General features: G+C 38.3%; 1 protein-coding gene across 6 annotated transcripts in view; it reads right to left on the bottom strand.

Annotated features, from left to right (window-relative positions):
* Positions 1-216: 216 nt before the first annotated feature.
* Positions 217-18,990, bottom strand: part of Znf793 (zinc finger protein 793) — a 34,853-nt gene continuing 16,079 nt past the window's right edge. For 5 of the 6 annotated variants that reach the window (XM_021720349.3, XM_040279506.2, XM_078033176.1 and 2 more), the window contains 3 exons: positions 17,702-17,837; positions 16,842-16,937; positions 7,402-13,019 (listed from right to left, as the gene is read on the bottom strand). In XM_021720349.3, the coding sequence (XP_021576024.1) occupies positions 12,037-13,019; positions 16,842-16,937; positions 17,702-17,837 (1,215 nt within the window). In that variant the 3' untranslated portion in view covers positions 7,402-12,036. Of the gene's footprint in view, positions 1,333-7,401; positions 13,020-16,841; positions 16,938-17,701; positions 17,838-18,990 lie in introns of those variants that run through there. The other variant, XM_078033177.1, reaches the window with a different exon arrangement.

Here is an 18,990-nt window from a genome sequence, read left to right as displayed (position 1 = left end):
AAAGTATTATAATACATGGCACCTTTGTTTTAGGTGACTGCCAGCTAGCCATTGAGATGATATGAGTATGTTAAGATTTACATTCATATGGAAATTGGACTCCTGCTGTTCACCTCGGCCTGTCACGGGACTCATGGGACTCCCGGAAAGTTCCCATTGGTTGGGGAAGGATGGTAGGAGGGTTTTCCCGGGGAAGTGCGGGGGGGGGGGCGGTTCCGGTAGACACACACACACGTGTGTGGACCGGCTCGCTAGCGGGATGCACACAGACCACTGGCGGCCTTTTTAAAAATAAAACTTTGTTTCTACTCAAACGGCTTGTGTCTCTGTGCCCAGCCGGGTTGCGGCATTGCAAGCCGGCGCGCGCTAGCAGCAGCAGCGCGAGCACCGAGGCGCCCAGCAGGAAGGTGGCGAGGCTGAGGCGCGCCTCAGAGCCCGGCAGCCGCGCAGCCTGCGGCACTTCCGGGCGTAGATGTTTGAATAATTGAGACTGGTTCTGACTTATAACATGGCTCATTATCTAGTATATCTTGTAGGAATGGGTTTTTACATTTCTTAAGAGCTTCCTGGACTAGGCGTTTTCCTCTAAGTCTGTCTTCATCTACATCGTTAATGATCTTACATAATATTCCCGCGATTTCATGTTTATCGGCCCTTTCTATTATAGGCTTTACTGTTTGTGGATTGCTTAACGCTATTTCCACGGTGGTTCCTTTTTGGAACTCAGGCATCTTTGCCTGAACTACCTTTTCTAGTGGCCGCCATGGTGACTGAGGCTTTAGTTCACTGTTCTCTAAACTTTTCTTTCTTATGGTGCACCTTTTTAATTTTGCTATTGCCTCACGTAGGCCCATTTTACTATACTCAGATATATCCTAATCTTATATAAAGACCAATTCCACTGGATCCAGCCATATGTTTCTATATTGCCCAGGAGCCTACTTAAATTCTCTTCCCACTTTACTTGAGCCCAAGCTCCTATCCTTTCTTTACACCAGCTCATTCGCTGGGGGCCGCCGTCACCATGAAGGATTAAGCAGGTGCACTCCCCTCCTCACTCCGTTGGGTTCCCGGGTGCTGGACAATCACGGTGACTTCGGTCCACAAACGGAGTAGGATTGCGAACGTGTGTTTCGGGGAAAGCACTTACCCCCAGGTTCCTTGTGCGCTCTCCAGATCTTTGGTGATGATGATGGTGATGATGATGATCCTGCCGACTACGCCAACTGACACAAGCAGGACTGCAGCGAAGTCCCGTGATCATCCCCAGGTGGTCCTGGAGTCAGGATCACCTCTGCTCCAGGTAACCGCTCCCAGCCAACGATCCGTGTCCTGAAGAAAGAAGTCGCTGCACACGATATGCCTTTTCGAATGCTCGGTTTATTCACACCAGATTTCATCACATCACACGAGGCACATGTTTACCTTATGTCCTTATCTAACTCACACATATTTCTAACTTATGCACCCTTCTTCATCAAAACATGTTTACTTCAAATTCTCCTGTCAGAAACCTTACGCGTGTAAGGAATGAGGAAAGTGTTGAGGCCTTCAGCAGTGCCTCAACACTTACTAACCATCACAGAATCATGCTGGTGAGAAGTTCTATGCATGTAAAGAATGTGGAAAGGCCTTTATTCAGAGCTCAGAAATTATTCAACATCAGATAATCCATACAGATGAAAAACTATGTGAATATAACAAGTGTGGAAAGGCCTTTAATAAAGGCTCAAACCTTACTAGACATCAGAGAATGCACACTAGTGAGAACCTTATGATTGTAAGGAATGTGGAAAGGCTTTTGTTAGTCACTCAGACCTTATTCACCATGAGGGAATTCATACTGGGTAAATGATAAGAAAGTAAGACCCTTTTGTGAACACTTATTTTTTAAAAAACATGTAATGAAAATAATCCAGGAATGAAGGTTCCCTGTGTATTAAGTTTTCCAGATACTGTAACAAAGAATCAAGAAAAATTTGGTACCTTAAAACAAAGGAATTTATTCCCTCACAGTTTTGAAGCCTGGACATCCAGAATCAAAGTTGGGGTTATAAGGACTTACAAAGGTTATGTGAATAACTCTGAAGGAAAATATGTTTTATGCCTTTCTCTTGACATCCCGTGGTTTACAGGTGCATCTCTACTCTGCCTCCATCTTTTGCAGTCTCTCTACGTATCTCTGAATTTTCTCTAACATAGACACTAGTCATATTGTATGTCACTTAATGTATGATCCCATCATGAGTTAATTACATTTGTGAAAATCCTATTTCATTATGAGATCACATTCACAGGTACCAGGGGTTAAGACATCACTATATTTTGGGGGTGGGGGGACATAGTTCAAACTATAACACCTATTTTGTCTAATGTATTTACAATTTCCTTTTATAACCTTCTTATAAAATTTATTTTAAAGTATAAATTTAAGGTCTAAACTGAACCTCCCTTCTCCCTGACCAAAAAAAAAAAAATTATCTCCCAAACTGCTTGGCTTATTCAGTGTTCTTTCCTCATTTTTCCCTCCTTAATTTGTTTATATTACCTTATGTTTTAGGGACATCTTTTTTTATTGCTGTGACCTATAAATCTGTGCTTCCAATACTGCACTGTAAGTTGTGTTACATAGACTCTTAACTCTTGAAAAAACTATTTTTGAAAGCAGTTCATTTTCTTTACTTTTTGGAACCAGAGCCTCACACATGCTAAACCAGCACTCAACCACTGAGCTACATCCCTTTTTTTGAGACATAGTCTCAATAAGTTGCCCAGGCTGGCCTTCAACTGACCATCCTCCTTTCCCCAGCCTCTTGAATAGCAGGAATTAACAGTAATGTACACCTCACCCAGAATTGATTTCTTATTGTTTTTTTAAGAAGTTGAGGAAAACAGGAATACAAAGAAACATATGAAGACTATTTCAATGCTATTTTAATCCTGCTGACCAGAGATGACTGCTTTCAAATTATTACAACAGATCTTTCCAAACTTATAAAGTGTAATCATAACCCTGGTGCAGTGGTGCACTCCAGCCCAGGGGGCTGAGGCAGGAGCATCACAAATTCAAAGGCAACCTCATTAATTTAGTGAGGGCCTAAGAAATTAGTGAGACTCTATTTCTAAATAAAATACAAAAATAGGGGTTGGGGATGTGCCTCAGTGGTTAAGTGCCCCTGAGTTCAATCCTTGATACCAAAAACAAAAAACAAAATCAGTGCAGGGCGGGGCTGTAGCTCAGTGGCAGAGTGCATGTATAAGGCATTGGTTTTGATCCATAGCACCATATAAAAATAAACAAAGGCAATCTGTCCATCTGCAACTACAAAAAAATTTTTTAAGTGCAATAATAATATGTATTGTATATCATAATTTTCTTTTATCATGCCAGAATGTACCATGGGAGTCCAGTTTGGTGGTGCAAGCCTGAAATCTCAGCACATCGGGATGCTAAGGCAGAAGAGACGAGCATGGTGACGCACACCTGTAATCCCAATGGCTCGGGAGGCTGAGGCAGGAGGATTGTGAGTTCAAAGCTAGCCTCAGCAAAAGCAAGGCGCTAAGCAACTCAGTGAGACTCTGTCTCTAAATAAGATACAAAATAGGGCTGGGGATGTGGCTCAGTTGCTGTGTGTCCCTGGAGTCAATCCCTGGTACTCCCCCCTCCCCGAAAAGAAAAAGTATACTAAGACAGAAAGATCACAAGTTTGAGGCCAGCCTGAGCAATGTAATGAGATACTGTCTCAAAATTGAAAATAAAAAAGGGAGGGATATAGCTCAGTAGTACAGTATACCACTAGTACCCACTCAATCCCCAGGGATTGAACTCCAGCATATGGGAGTGGTGTTCAATAGCTGATACCCCCCAAATAAAAATATACCATGATTACTATTTCAGAAAATAGCATCTTTATCATTATTTTTAATGCTGTTATAATGTCTGGCTGTCAACTTGTGACAACTATTATGTTGTCAAATAACTACTGACAAACATGGTATACACTGAAGCTTTTCAATGATAAAAGTTGTCCTCTAAATACAACTGTAATGCTTTTTAAAAAATTATATTTAAATGTGGAAATAATGAGCATTTTTCCCTATAAAATCTTGCCAGTACATTTCTAATCTTTGTTGTAATCATGTTATCAGTTTGTTTTTTCTTCCAGAATTTTTAAAAATGTATTTATTTTTTAGTTTTTAGGTGGACACAATATCTTTATTTTTTTTTTTGTGGTATTGAGGATCGAACCCAGCGCCCTGCACATGCCAGGCAAGCAGGCTACCACTGTAGCCACATCCCCAGCCCCACCTTCCAGAATTTTACTGTATGTACATACATGTATGTATGTATGTGTATATACATAAATACTTATAGAGAAATGCAATTGCTTTATAATTTTCTGTATAAATGTGTATGGATATATACTAATATTGTGTGTGTTGGGTTACTCAGAAGTAAATGAATTAGGAAATGCAAAGTGTTGGGACTGTTTCTAATATGTAATAATATCTAATGAAAGTTATCCAATACTGATATTAGTAGCTTTTATTGCTATTATTGTTTGTGGAAAGGATTTTAACAATGCTATATACCATGGTTTATATCAGAGAATTCATGATGAAAATTTTAGAAAAGCTATTCTTTATTTTGTAGAAAAGTTGCCACTGATTCAGGAAACAGCTGTCTGTTGCTATTCTCTCAATCAACATGGTGGCATTCATAAAAAAAGAGTGGCACCATGCAACCAGTCTTGGTGGATTGGGAGCCACTGTTTTCAAAGAAGTGCTGGAAAGGCTGATTCCCCTGTGGGGGGCAGAAACCAGAAAAGCCATGGACTGGGCATGAGGCAGGTTTCTAGCATTGGATCTCCCATGTGCTGGAGTTTGGAAAGAACATTGATAATGTTTTGGAATAATTTTTTAAAAACTTTTTTAGTTATAGATGGACATAATACCTTTATTTTATTCATTATTTTTATGTGGTGCTGAAGATTGTGCCTCACACATGCTAGGCAAGCGCTACCACTGAACCACAACCCCAGCTCTGGGATAATTTCTTGATTCAGTAGGAATACATCTCCCTTGATGTGGTCTCCAACATTCCAGGCACATTCCCTGTCTTAGGGTATTTGCATTTGCTGTTCCCTTAGCCTGGAACAATTTTCCCCCATACAGTTGCATTATTAGATCCCTCACTTCCTTCAGGTCTATATGCAAAGGTCACATTTGAAGACTTTCCTGGTTACTCTATATAAAATCTCATTCCCCTATTATTTAATATTCCCTTGTTTTATTTATTTTTTTGCCTTTTTTTGGTACTAGAGATTGAACTCAACCACTGAATCACATCCCCATTTCTTTTTCCTTCTTCTTTTTTTAAAAATTTTATTTAGAGACACGGTCTCACTGAATTGCTTAGTACCTCACTATTGCTGAGGCTGGCTTTGAACTCATGATCTCCTGCCTCAGCCTCCTGAGCCTCTGGAATTAGACGTGCGTCATCATGCCCAGCTTATTTTTTTGGTCTTAATAATTAATGTTTCCCTTCTGTTTTCTACTCTCCAGATCCTAAAAGAGTGCCTCAATCATAAAAAAGCACTCAGTATGTATTTATGTATAAATGAATATATTAATTCTATTTAGTGGAAAATTTGCACCAAGTGTGTCTGAATATACAGTCATGAAGCCCAGCAGATACATGTTTCCCTGAGAAGGTAGTAGGGTCTAAGATGATCCCCACTGATCTCAGCTGACTGGTAGTCTGAAAACGGAAATTACTCACAGAAGTAGAGTATAATGGTGATTCAGAGGCTGGAGGGTGGGGGAAGAGATGTTGGTTAAAGGGGACAAGTTTCAGTTAGGATGAATAAGTTCTGGAGATCTGTCAGACAGTGTGGTGACTAGAGTTAATGTATACTTAGAAACTGCTAATAGATTAGATCTTGATTGTGCTCACCACACAAGATGAGGTGATGGATATATTAATAAACATGATTTATTATGTCACAATGTATACACATTTCAAAACACTGTTCACTGTATATGATTTGTCAATTATACCTTAATAAAGCTGGGGAAGAGGTGGGATGTGATGCACTGAGGATGTATCACTTCTGTGGTATTATGATTTGAATATGAGGTATCCTACAAAAAGCTAAGGAGACACTGTGGCAATGATTAGAGGTGAAATGATTATATTATGACAGCTGTAGCCTAATTGGTGGATTAAACTATTGATGAATTAATAATCTGAAAGGACTTCTGCACAGGTTGGTTTTTGGCAGGTGGGGCATGGCTGAAGGAAATGCCTTTTGGGGTTTATATTTTATCCCTGATGCCTCTATCTCTCTCCTTCCTGGCTACCATGAGCTGAGCAGCCTTCCTCTGCCATTCCTTTCTGCCTTGATGTTCTGCCTCACCTCTGGCTCAGAGCAATGGAGCAACTGACTATTGATTGCAACCGAGAAATGGTAAGCCAAAATAAACTCATATTCTTAAGTTGTTCTTATTAAGTATTTTGGTCATAGCAACAAAAAGATGACTATTAATGTGGTATATAATGTATAACCTTAATATAATAAACTCACATTGAGAAAGATGCCACAAAATAATTGGCCAGTATTCTTCAAAAAATATCTAAGTTATGAGACAAGACAATACTGAGGAACAGTTACATGTTGGAGAAGAATAAAGAGAAGTAGTAAGTAATGTGGGACCCTAGACTGGGTGTCGAACAAGACAACATTTGAATTTAAGTAAGGACTAAAGGTTAATTATGATTATTATATTAATGTTAATTTCCTTTTTCAGAAATTAAACTGTGGCTATATGTTAATATAGAAGAAACTGGGTAAAAACTAAGAATTGTTTTGTTTTATTTGGTGCCAAGCATTGAACCCAGGGGTAATTAACACTGATCCACATCCTCTGACCTTTTTATTTTTTATTTTGAGACGGCCTCACTAAGTTGCTGAGGCTGGCTTTGAACTTGCAATCCTCCTGTCTTAGCCTCCTGAGTTATTGGGATCATAGGCATGTGCCACTGTGCCCAGATTATAAGAATTATTTTGTAATGTTTTTATAAAAGTCAAATTATTTTAAAATAATATTTTAATCTTTTTAGTCATCAATGGGCATTTATTTATATGCAGTGCTGAGAATCGAACCCAGTGTCTCACACATGCTAGGCAAGTGCTCTACTACTGCACTACAACCCCATTCCTAAAAATAAATAAAAAAAAAAGACATTACTTGGGGGTTTCTCAAAGCCTTTCTTTTGCTCTTCAGATCTGCACCTTTCCTTTTATCCTCATGATGTCCCCAGGATTGAGTATGAGGAAAGGGAATAGATTATGCCAATGTGCCATCTTGTCAGAAAATAGAAACATTTTCAATGCTTCATGTATTTAGAAATGTCTTTCCTCTTTATTTTGTTTTTCAAATTACAAATGCAATATATGTTAACAATTAATATAAAACAAAGATATACAATGAAATAAGTACTTATATTCCCCTTCTCCACCAAGGTAACCAATGCTAACAACTTGGTTGTCTATCCTTTCACAAATCCTTGTTCATGTAAACATAAACATGCATATATACATATAGGGGAGGTTATTTTTTATTTATTTTTGACAGTGCTGGGGATCAAACCCAGGGTCTTGCACATGCTAGGCAAACACTCTACCACTGAGCTACATCCCCACTCAGATTTTTACTATAAAAATAGAATCTCATACACTATGCAGTTTGTCCAGTTCACTTAACAATATACCATAAACATCTCTACATATGAGAGTTCTAGCTCCCTTTCCCTATTCCTATACCCAAATTTCTTTACTTATTCACACATTTGAGATATACTTGGTTTGGTCATTTACATGGTTTCCCTTTTGTGTCCCTTTTCCCCCTCCTCCTTCTCCTCCTGATTCGCCATAAGCTGCGTGCATTACCCACCCCATAACCAATGCAGTCTTCCATAATTTTTTCCATGCATATAAAATCGTACATAAACATACATGGATACATGTTTATCCTTTAAAAACAACTAGAGACATTTTTTTATTCATTTACAAAAGGGTCATATTTTATATACTCTGTATCTATCCAGCTTTTTTTTTTTAACTGAACATTGTGTAATTCCATTCAAGTCCACTAGCATAGTTTTAATTTGTCCACTTTACTGCTTGCATAAACATTCTATGGGATGGATATTCCTTCACCCAATTTCTCCACCAATAGGCATTTATATTGACCCTAGTGATTTTTTTTTGTCATGAGGAACAATTTTAAAATAAATGTTCACTATTCTTTGTGTATTGGAGCGTGTGTGTGTGTATTTGTTTGTTTGTTTGTTTGTTTGTACTGGGAAATGAACCTAGGAGTGCTTAACCACTAGCCACTCCTGGCCCTTTTAATGTTTTTATTTTGAGACAAGGTCACCTTGAACTTGAGAGCCTCCTGCCTCCCTCCCAAGTCACTGGGATTATAGACACCACTGCACCTGGATGGGACTTTTACTTCTAAGAAGATTCTCCAAATTGACAAAAGTATTTTAAGTTTTAGAAGATATTACCATATTGTTTTTCAAAAAAGCAATTTGAATTGCTTTTTGAAATTTAGGTTTCAAAAAATACTATATTAAGAACAATCTTTGTTCTGAAAGCCAAAAGCAATCTTGAATAGTATTATCTCATTCCAACTTTAACATATATTTCCTAAAAATGATTGAAGCTAAACATTTTTAAAAATCTTTTAGTTGTTTTTATTTTAATTTATTTATTTTTATGTAGTGCTGAGGATCGAACCCAGTGCCTTGCATGTGCTAGGCAAGGACTCTAGTGCTGAGCCACAACCTAAGTCCCAAAGCAAGCATTTTTTGATAGTTCATTAGCTACTATTCTCACAAGTGTATTTAATATTCTTGGCCATATCAATTTGAAAAATCCTTTCTCCCTAATTACCTCTGAAAATATTTCCCCCAATTAATTACCTATTGATTTTGTAGGCCACATCTTTACTATTTATTTAATTAAATGCAGTGCTGGAGAATTGAACCCAGCACCTCACATAAGCACTCTACCACTGAGCCACCACCCCAGCCTTTTTTTAATGGCTTTAAAGTGTCCTATGTTGGTAAAATTAGTCTTTCTGAACTGCTAGATTGTGTGGTCTCTGACTTATTTTAAGAATTTTTTAAAAATATTAAATCTAAACCCACCTGGAATTTGCTTTTGGATATTATTTGTGCTATTGATTCAACTTTTTATTTTTCTAAATTAAAAGCCAATCATGCCATAATTCTTTTTAAAAAACTAGTTTCCCCTGCTGTGATTTGAGAATATATGTTTTCTATACATGAAAACTCATATACACCAAGGTCTACTAAATTTTCTATTCTGTTCTATGGATATATTTTATTTATCTGTTCCCTTGCCAATAGTATAGTAATTTCATTAGCATGATTTCATGTTGGCTTCTGGTAACTGGGGTGCCATATTCTTTTTTCATATGGTTGTTCTCTAGATTCTCAGGCTTTTATTTTTCATATTAATTTTAAGATCATTTCACACATAAGTAAAAAATCATTTAAGGCAATTCTAAAAGAACATATAGTTAATAGGTGTTATATTGTTAGTAGACAGAGCAGCTCTTAATTTCTGTCATCCTACATTCTTAGAAAATTACCTTAATTAAAACAAATAAAATCTCTTTAATTATTGGTATCCAACCATATCATCAGCAATCAGGGATAGCTTTACCTTTTCTATTGTTTATATTAAATATTTTTCTTTTCTATTGCCATCACTGGAATCTCCAAGACAACATTAAACTACTGATTTTAAAAATATGACTTCAGCTTAACATATACTATGAGACTTTGTTAAAGAAATCCTTTTAAGTGGTTACTTTTGATTACAATTTAATTTATAGAATATAAGATTAAATGCCTTTTTTAGAATTTTTTTAGTTGTAGATGGACATAATACCTTTATTTTGTTTATTTATGTTTATATGGCACTGAGGATCAAACCTCATATGCAAGGCAAGTGCTCTACCACTGAGCTACAACCCAGCCCCTTAAATGCCTTTTATCATCTATTGATAGTTAAGAGTCTTCTCTTTATTAACCTTATTGATATATTTCCCAGTACTGAAATGGCTCTACATTCTTGGGATAACTCTTACAAGGTCATCATATTATATCATTCTTTAGGTATATTATAGCTGAATTCTATTTGCTGTAATTTTATTATTTCTATATTCATGAGTAAAACCAATAAGGAGTTTTCTCTTTTCCAATTATATGGACTTCATAAAATAAACTAGATTATACAATCATCTATGGATTGAATTATTGTAAAAACACTGGTAATGCTTTCTTTAGAAGAGTGGACAGAATTAATCAAGAAGTTATTTGGGCCTGAAGCAGTCTTCGATTATAAGTCCTTAATCACATTACCAAATTCTTCAATGGTACTTGTTATATCAAGTTTTCTATTCCTTTTTTCTTTCTTTCTTTGTTTCTTTCTTTCTTTCTTTGGCACCAGGGATTGAACCAGGGGTGCTTAATAACTGACCCAAATCCCTAGCCCATTTTATTTATTTAGAGACAGGGCCTCATTAAGTTGCTGAGGCTGGCTTTGAACTCTCGATCCTTTTGCTTCAGCCTCCCAATTGCTGGGATTACAGGTGTGTACCCATGCCTAGCTACAAGTTTCTATTTCATATTGCAATTTATATAACATATAGTTTGCTAGAGAGGATCCATTTCCTTTATTTTAAAAACATTTTTATTTAGAGTTATACAAGAATCTTTTTATTACTCTTTTAATCATGTCTATATCTGTGGTTATATCTCTTTTTATTCAGATCAGGCAATCATACAGGGAGGCAAATCTTGAAAAGTATGGATTTCAAGTCCATTTCTTTTCTTATAAAGACAACATGGCAACTCAAAGAAGCAGATGTTTTTAAAACACTGGAATGATGGAAAACTTGGAGTACATGTCCAGGACAATCACAAGGAAAGGTATGGGGGAAGAAAGGTGGATGCTGCATCAATTTGCAATAAAAAAGAAATTCCACTTAATTGATTTCTGTGTAAAATATTTCTGAATTCTAAGACCTGTACAAAAGGTGTCTCTTATGCTAGGTGTGGTGGCACATGCCTGCAATCCAAGCAACTCTGGAGGCTTAAGCAGGAGGTCAAACTCAGCAATTTAGCAAGACCCTGTCTCAAAAAAAAAAAAAAAGTAATTCTTCTAAGTTGCTGAAAGATATTTTTAATTAGTACCAAGAAAATAAAGTGTCCATTATAACAGGGCAACACTTGTTTTGGTCAAATATTGTACTGAGTAATGAACTTACAAGTGTTTTGTTTATACAATGTCAGGAAGGTAAACTATTCCTTAGCTTTCATTTTCAACATAAACAATCACACTTTTTAATTGGCATCAAAATACATTAAAAACATTGCTTTATTATTCAGAAAAGGGGTCAACAACAACTGCTTTGCCATTTATATTTATTACAAACAAGGCAGAGAAAATGCAGCTGGTGTAATATATTAAGAGTTCTCAAAATAGCTGGGCTGTAGTGTTATTATTTTTAAATTGTTAACACAATAAAAGATACTGGCAATATTTAAAGTGGAAAAGTTTGGTAAATGGCACTCTAATAGACTGTGACATAGGGTTTGACAGTCATGATTTATATTAAATTCACATTTACAATGCTAAAATACAAATAGTTATTATGCAGCTCGCTGAGGAATATACCATATATACTTCTAAGTCTCTTTGCATACATTTGTGTTCTGCTTGCATTCTATCTAATAAATCCTTAAACTTTTCTCTGCCAGAGTAACCATGTGTAAATATCATAAAGTATTTTCTCTAACCTTTTCTATATGTTCATTATCAAATTGGAGCATGGTTTCCCTTGTAATAAAACTCTTTTTGTCCAAATTCATTAAATTGGTAAATTTCTCCTACAGTTGAATTCCTCCAAACCCAATGAAGCTCTGTGTCTTGCTCAAGGCTTTCCCACAATTATTAAATTTTCATTCCTATAGGCATTCTTCCTAGCATGAATTTTCTGATGTCTACTGAGGTTTGGCTTCTGATAGAAAGCTTTGCCACATTCATTACAACCATAAGGTTTTTCCCCTGTGTGAGTCCTCCAGTGTTTATTGAGGCATGACTTCTGGCTGAAACATTTTCCACATTCTCTGCAACGATAGGGTCTTTCCCCTGTGTGCATTTTTCGATGTACATTGAGATATGATTTCTCACCAAATGACTTGCCACATTCACTGCACACAAAGGGTCTCTCTCCTGTATGTGTTCTCTGATGTTCTGTGCGATGTGACTTCTGGGTAAAGGCTTTACCACAAAAAAAGCATTCAAAGGGTCTTACCCCAGTGTGAATTCTCTGATGCTTAATAAGTGTTGACTTATGTGAAAAGGCTTTCCCACAGTCAGTGCATCCATAAGGCTTCTCCCCCGTGTGACTTCTCTGATGCCTAATGAATTCAGACTTGTAGCAGAAGGCTTTCCCACACTCACTGCAGACATGGGGTTTCTCTGTAGGTGGAACCCTCTTTGGTCTGTACATAAGAGAATTGGTTGTTGCTGGTTTATACATAACTGCTGGATTACAGCTGAGAGCTTTCTCACACAGACGGCAACCCCAGGGCTTTTCTCCATTAGATCTTCTATCATGGTCTGTACGCTGTACCAATTTCTCATATCCATAACATCCATCTTGCTTTTTTGCATAGTTTTTCTTACAACAAATCAAGTCTAAATTATGGTTCAAACTCTTTCCACAAGAATCCCAGTTATTAGGGTTTTGAATTGAAGAAAAAAGATCAGTGCTCAAAAGTGGTATTTTCTCAAACTTATTACATTCATGGGGTTTTCCTGTGGGCAGTGTTTTCTTGCTGATGAATGCACCTTGCCCCAAAAGCACATCTTGCCGTCTATTCCTCTGGATATTAACTGACCAGAAGTCTTCTGTAGAAAGTACAAGTGAATCATCCCTTATAAATGTCTGTACTTATTATGATCTGGAATAAAACTTTAGAAATGCCCTCAAAATTTAAAGGATTCACAGTACTTGAAGAGAGAGAATGTATGATAATTGAAGAACACAATACAAGGGAGAAGAGTTCTAGGAGTGGTGAAGATTGGGAACACTAGCACAAATAGAGGGGAGTACATGCAGAGAAATAATTCCAAAGAAGGTGGGATGATGCACAGCAGGGGTTGGCAATGAGGGCTTTTGTTTTGTTTTGCTTGTTTGTTTTCTGCTGTACTGGGGATTAAACCTGTTACACTCTACCACTGAGCTATATCCTCATCCCTTTTTGTCTTTTACTTTGTTGAGACAATGTCTCCATAAGTTGCCCAGGCTGGCCTTGACCTTGTAATCCTCCTGCCTCAACCTCCTGAGTAGCTGTGTTATAAATATATTGGTGGCAATCTTGTTCTTTAAGAGCCAGACAGTGAACATTTTAGGCTTTGTGGACCATAGGGTCTTTGTCACAATTAGTCAATTCTCCCATTGTAGCAGAAAAATACAAACAATATGTAAACATATGACTCTGTGTTTCAATAAAACTTTATTCACAAAAATAGATGGCTGATCTGTAGGCCATGGTTTTCTGAACCCTGCTATAGAAATGCAGTTAAATGTTGTACAGAATCTTGCCATTCAACACAAGGGTCTTTAAGGGGCACCTTTGGCCTTATTTGGGAGCTTGCTAGATATGCCTATCTCAGACCTTACCCCAGATCTGCCGAATCAGAATTTATTATTATTTAAAAAAATTTTTTTAGTTGTAGATGGACATGATACCTTTATTTATTTTTATGTGGTACTAAGGATCAAACCCAGGGCTTCACATATGCAAGGTGAGCACTCTACCACTGAGCCACAACCCTAGCCCTAGAAATTATTTTAGCAAAATGCCTAAATGATTAACATGTCAGAGTCTGACAAACATGCATACAGAAGTTATCAGAGTTTATTCTGACAGGCTAGCTAACTATAAATAGCAAAGTGCACTAAGGATACTGTATTTTAGTAATCTGTTTCTTTCCTAATCTTATGAATTTTATTTTTATGTGTAAAAAATGGGTATTCAACACTGCTTAAGAAGTCCATGGCACAAAAGCAATTAAGAACCCCTGACTTAAAGGCACACAGGCATGAGCTAAACTGGACGTGATTTTAGGAGATGTCAGTGAAAAGTGGGGAGAAAGCCATTTCTATAGAAAGAAAAAAACCCAGCGTATGTGGGAAGAACAATCAGAGTGGTAGAAGAGGGAGACTCTAAATGGACACACACAGGCAACGGTCTGGGATGAAATACAAGGTGAAGCTGAGTGCTGCGGTGCACGCCTATAATCCCAGCTCCTTGGAAGACTGAGGCAGGATTTCAAGTTTGAGGTCAGTCTAGGCAATGGCAAGACTCTATAAAAATTTTTGGTTAAGTACCCCTGGATTCAATCTCTAGTATGTATATTAAAACACACACACATACACAAAAGGAGGATGAGGAGGAGGAGGGAGGAGGAGGAGGGAGGAAAGCAAGCAAGGCGTGAGGAACAGCAAGGACAAATAATGATGACCTTAGTTTTTTACATACAAAGAACAGGGTAAGTGGGCACTCCTGTGGAAATGATCTACAGACTGGTAAAATGGGAGCTGGATGGCACAAGGGTACAAAAGGCAAAGGAACCAGTTATGAGCATTGTGTGGTCTCAGAATGGATGAGTTCTTTAAAGTGACATGACTAGGAAGAGAATGAACTTATGAAAACCAGGAAAGGCAGCCCCTTGGAAGAAGGCTGGATGTAGAGAATACAGAACACTTAGAAAGCAAAGCTGTTAAGTGGGATTTGCAGTTATAAAATTCTCAAAAGAGGGAGAAGAAGAGTTGATAGCCAGGTCATCTTGGTTTCAGGAAGATGAATGGGCAGTTCAATGAAGCAGAAATACACCCCAGAGGATACCAAGTGTAGAGGTCAGGAGTAGTGGTTCTAGAACCTGATGACCTGGATTCCAATTCTTGTTCTGTCCCTTACTTATATGTTCTCTTATTGTTCCTTATTTGTAAATGGGGTAATAAAGTAACCTGGGTTCACAGGTGTTGTAAGGGTTCAATCAGTCAATCCATGTGAAGTGCTCAGAGCAGACCACAGCACATGGAGAACACAGGCTGCCACCCAATAATTCTAATGCTGTGCTGCTACTGCAACCCTGCAACCCGGATAGGAGTAGTTAGAAAATGTTTTGATGAGAAATATTAAAATTATTAATTTTTTAGTTTATATAATATTTAATTCAATTGTGTAGTTAACGACAGCAAAATATAAGTGGCATAAAGAGATCTAGGAACAGAACAGAGGTCCCATTCAGGGCCTATTCAGGGATTGTCTCTTGCAAAACCCATACTTATTTTTGATTTTTTTTTCTTTTCTTTTCTTTTCTTTTTTTTTTTTTTTTTTGGTACTGGGGATGGAACCCAGCAGCTTTGCCGCTGCATTACATCCCAAGTCATTTTTATTTATTTATTTTTAGGGCCTCACTAAGTTGCTAAGGCTGGCCTCAATCTTGCTATCCTCTTGCCTCAGCCTCCCAAGTTGCTGGGAATACAGGCTGTATACCCCTGTGCTTGGCTAACCTCCTCTACTCTTGTGGAGAAGCAGTACTTCAGAGGCATCCCTAAAAGTGGGTCACCAAGGGGCTGGGTCTGTAGCTCAGCAGCAGAGTGCTTGCCTAGCATGCGTAAGGCACTGGGTTCGATCCTCAGCACCATGTAAAAAATAAACATACAAAATAAAGGCATTGTGTTCATCTACAACTACAAACAATTAAAAAAAAAGTGGGTCACCAGGGCTGGAATTATGGCTCAGTAGTAAAGTGCTTGCCTAGCACATGTTCTGAGACACTGGGTTCAATCCATATAAAAAAAACTAAGTAAACAAAGTTACTGTTTCCATCTACAACTTAAAAAAAAGAAAAAAGAAAAAAATGGGTCACCAACCCTCAATGTACCATGGGTATTGTTGGGATATTTTACATTTAGAAAATTCTGAGTGGTTAAAATGGGCCCAGTTTGCTGGGTGTGTTAGTGTACTCCTGTAATCCCAGTGACTCAGGAGGCTGAAGCAGGAGGATAGAAAATTTGAGACCTGCCTTAGCTTTAGCAAGGCCCTAAGGACTTAGCAAGACCCTGTCTCAAAATAAAACAAACAAAAAAGGGGTAAAAAAGGGGTTAGACATGTGGTTGAGTGGTTAAGTGCCCCTGGGTTCAATAACCAGTACCAAAAAAAAAAAAAAAAAAAAAAAAAGGACAGGGCCCAGCTTATCCCATGTGGAGTTCCCTGCTTCCTCCTCTGCAATCCCATACTCTTCCATCTATAGGAGTAGTTCAAGGAGTAAGGAAATGAGGGGTAATAGACTGTGGATACAGCAGGCAGATCCAAGGCATTTCATTGAGAAAGTGTTAGAACAGAGAGCAGGAATGCAAGAATCATAGAATTATTTGTAAGAACGCCAGAATGTTCATGACACATGAGGGGTACATGACCTCAAGAGATAGACCAAGGATTCTGGATGAAGGGAGACGGACCAAGCACATAAGGGCAGAGCTGAGATTTAAAGTAGAGGCAGGAGGAACACACCCAGATATAATGTGGGGACACATGGAGGTCAAAGTGTCATCAAGAAGGTTGAAGTGATAAGAAAAATGTCAGGCAATACCCTAAACAAAACTTTAAAGGTGCCGGCTTCCCATGGTACCCCTTCTGCTAGAGTTATCACACTTACCCTGACAATGGCAGCCCGGGCACACTGCCTCACAAATCCACGGTGCTTCTTCCTGCTCCAGCCTGAGGATCACATCTGGTTTGGTGCCTTCGTAACCTGTTCCAGGAAGATAACCCAGGCTTTGGGCTGAGCTCCTCAAGCAGTATTGAATGCTGCACAACAAATGCTCTTGGGAGGGAACTGTATACTCATCTAGAATCAATGGAATTAGTAATCCAGGATGATCAAAACTCAGGCCAAACCCACTGAGGCAACACAGCACAAGGATTAGAAATGCATTCTGTAGCCAAGCTGCTGGGATCAAATTCTGGCTCCACTGTGTTCCTGGGGGGTGACTCTGGGCAAATCAGTGCACTTCTCTGTGCCTCGTTTCCATTTATGCAAAATAATGCTACTTAAAAGTACCTACACCTCATAAAGTTTTTAAAAAAGGTTTATTTCCCATCTTTTCTTGCTCTCTGACTTTAGGCTACAGTGTGATGGATGGGTACAGCTAACATTTTTTAAAAATCCAACATTCTGGCTTTCAATGCCACTGTACTATGTAGATAAAGAAATACTGTGGAAAAGTTAAAATATAATGTTTAAGAAGCTGACTAAATCTATATGCTTTTAAAATGCTAGTATTTGGGTATTTTCTGTAGGGATAGTTCCACTGAAGTTATTTTCAGAACTGTCCTCTGGTATTGACTACTAGAAGGTCAAGAAGCACTTCTACTGTAGATACAAAATGGTATCCTGCCAGGTTCTGGTGGCACATGCCTATAATTCCAGCAACTCAGGAGGCTGAGGCAGGAGGTCAGCCTTGGTAACTGAGCAAGTCATGTATACTCTGAATTGTATAATGAAGCTGTTCTTACCCACTGAGACCAGGTTACTGTAGGTCTCCAGCATTACATCCCGATACAGGGCCCTCTGAGCAGGATTCAGCCGGCGCCACTCCTCTTGGGTAAAGCCCACAACCACATCTTTGAATGACACAGGTCTCTGCTGAAGCTGAAATGACAGTAAGTTATGTGGAAAACTGTTGGTGGCGGTGGATGGTATTGACTTATACTTCTCACAGGTCACAGCTTATCAAGGCCATCTACCTAGGATGTCATTTATATTCCTACCTTTGTGCTATATTTGGTGGCAAAGATAAAAATCATGTTGGAAGCCACCCGCCCATTGTCATTCATACTTTGAGTCAACAACCCTCATGTGTGGCCTAGTGCTGGCTAGTGGGAACACAGTGATGGATGATTCCTGACCTCATGGGGCTACTGTCTGGCATAGGGAGAACAATCTGTAGAATTATCAGCATGGAAGTGTCATGACAGCTGTAATGGCAGGACACCTATGCTATAGTATGCAGAGAAGGAACTTTTCCGGGTCTGATTAGGCTTCAGAGCTCAGGGCTGTGTGGACTTGAGTCTTCTCTACAGGATGATGAAGAGCACCCTTTGCAGGGAGCTGTGTGAACAAAGGCACGGAGGCAAAACAGTGATTTTAAAGGTGGCAAGTTACTCAGAGATATAGGCAAAGTACACAAAGGCCTTTGAGTGATGAGATGATGGATAAATGTGTGCACAAAGCATATCTGGGAGGCCATGGATGAGTGACATGGTGTGATATAACTCTAAGCAGACTGGAGAGTTAAGGTGCATATTATATTCCTAGAGTAACCACTAGAATCATAATGCAAACAGGTATAGCTGAAATAAAGTGGAGTTCTAAAAGATGTTTAATGAGTCTATACAAACACACACAAAAAAAAAAAGAAAAAAGAGAGAGAGGAAGAAGAATTAGAAAAAGAGGAGGAGGAAGGGAAATAGAAATAGAAGATGTACAACCCTATAATCCCAGTGACTCAGGAAGCTGAGGCAGGATAATCGCAAATTCAAAGCCAGCATCAGCAATTTAGCCAGACCATGTCTCAAAAAATAAAATGGGGGTGGGTTGGGGTTGTAGCTCAGTGGTAGAGCACTTGCCTAGCATGCATGAGACACTGAGTTTGATCCCCAGCACCACATAAAAATAAAACAAATGAAATAAAGGTATTTTAAAAAAGAGTATTTAAAAAAACTAAAATGGACTGGGAATGTGGTTCAATGGCTAAGCACCCCTAGGTTCAATCCCAAGTATCACAAAAAAAAAAGTAGGTAAG

Source organism: Ictidomys tridecemlineatus, chromosome 15, assembly GCF_052094955.1.
Source record: "Ictidomys tridecemlineatus isolate mIctTri1 chromosome 15, mIctTri1.hap1, whole genome shotgun sequence".
NCBI classification, from domain to species: Eukaryota; Metazoa; Chordata; class Mammalia; order Rodentia; family Sciuridae; genus Ictidomys; species Ictidomys tridecemlineatus.
Note: the sequence above shows the minus strand (reverse complement) of the source record. Positions and strands in the feature narration are given on the sequence as shown.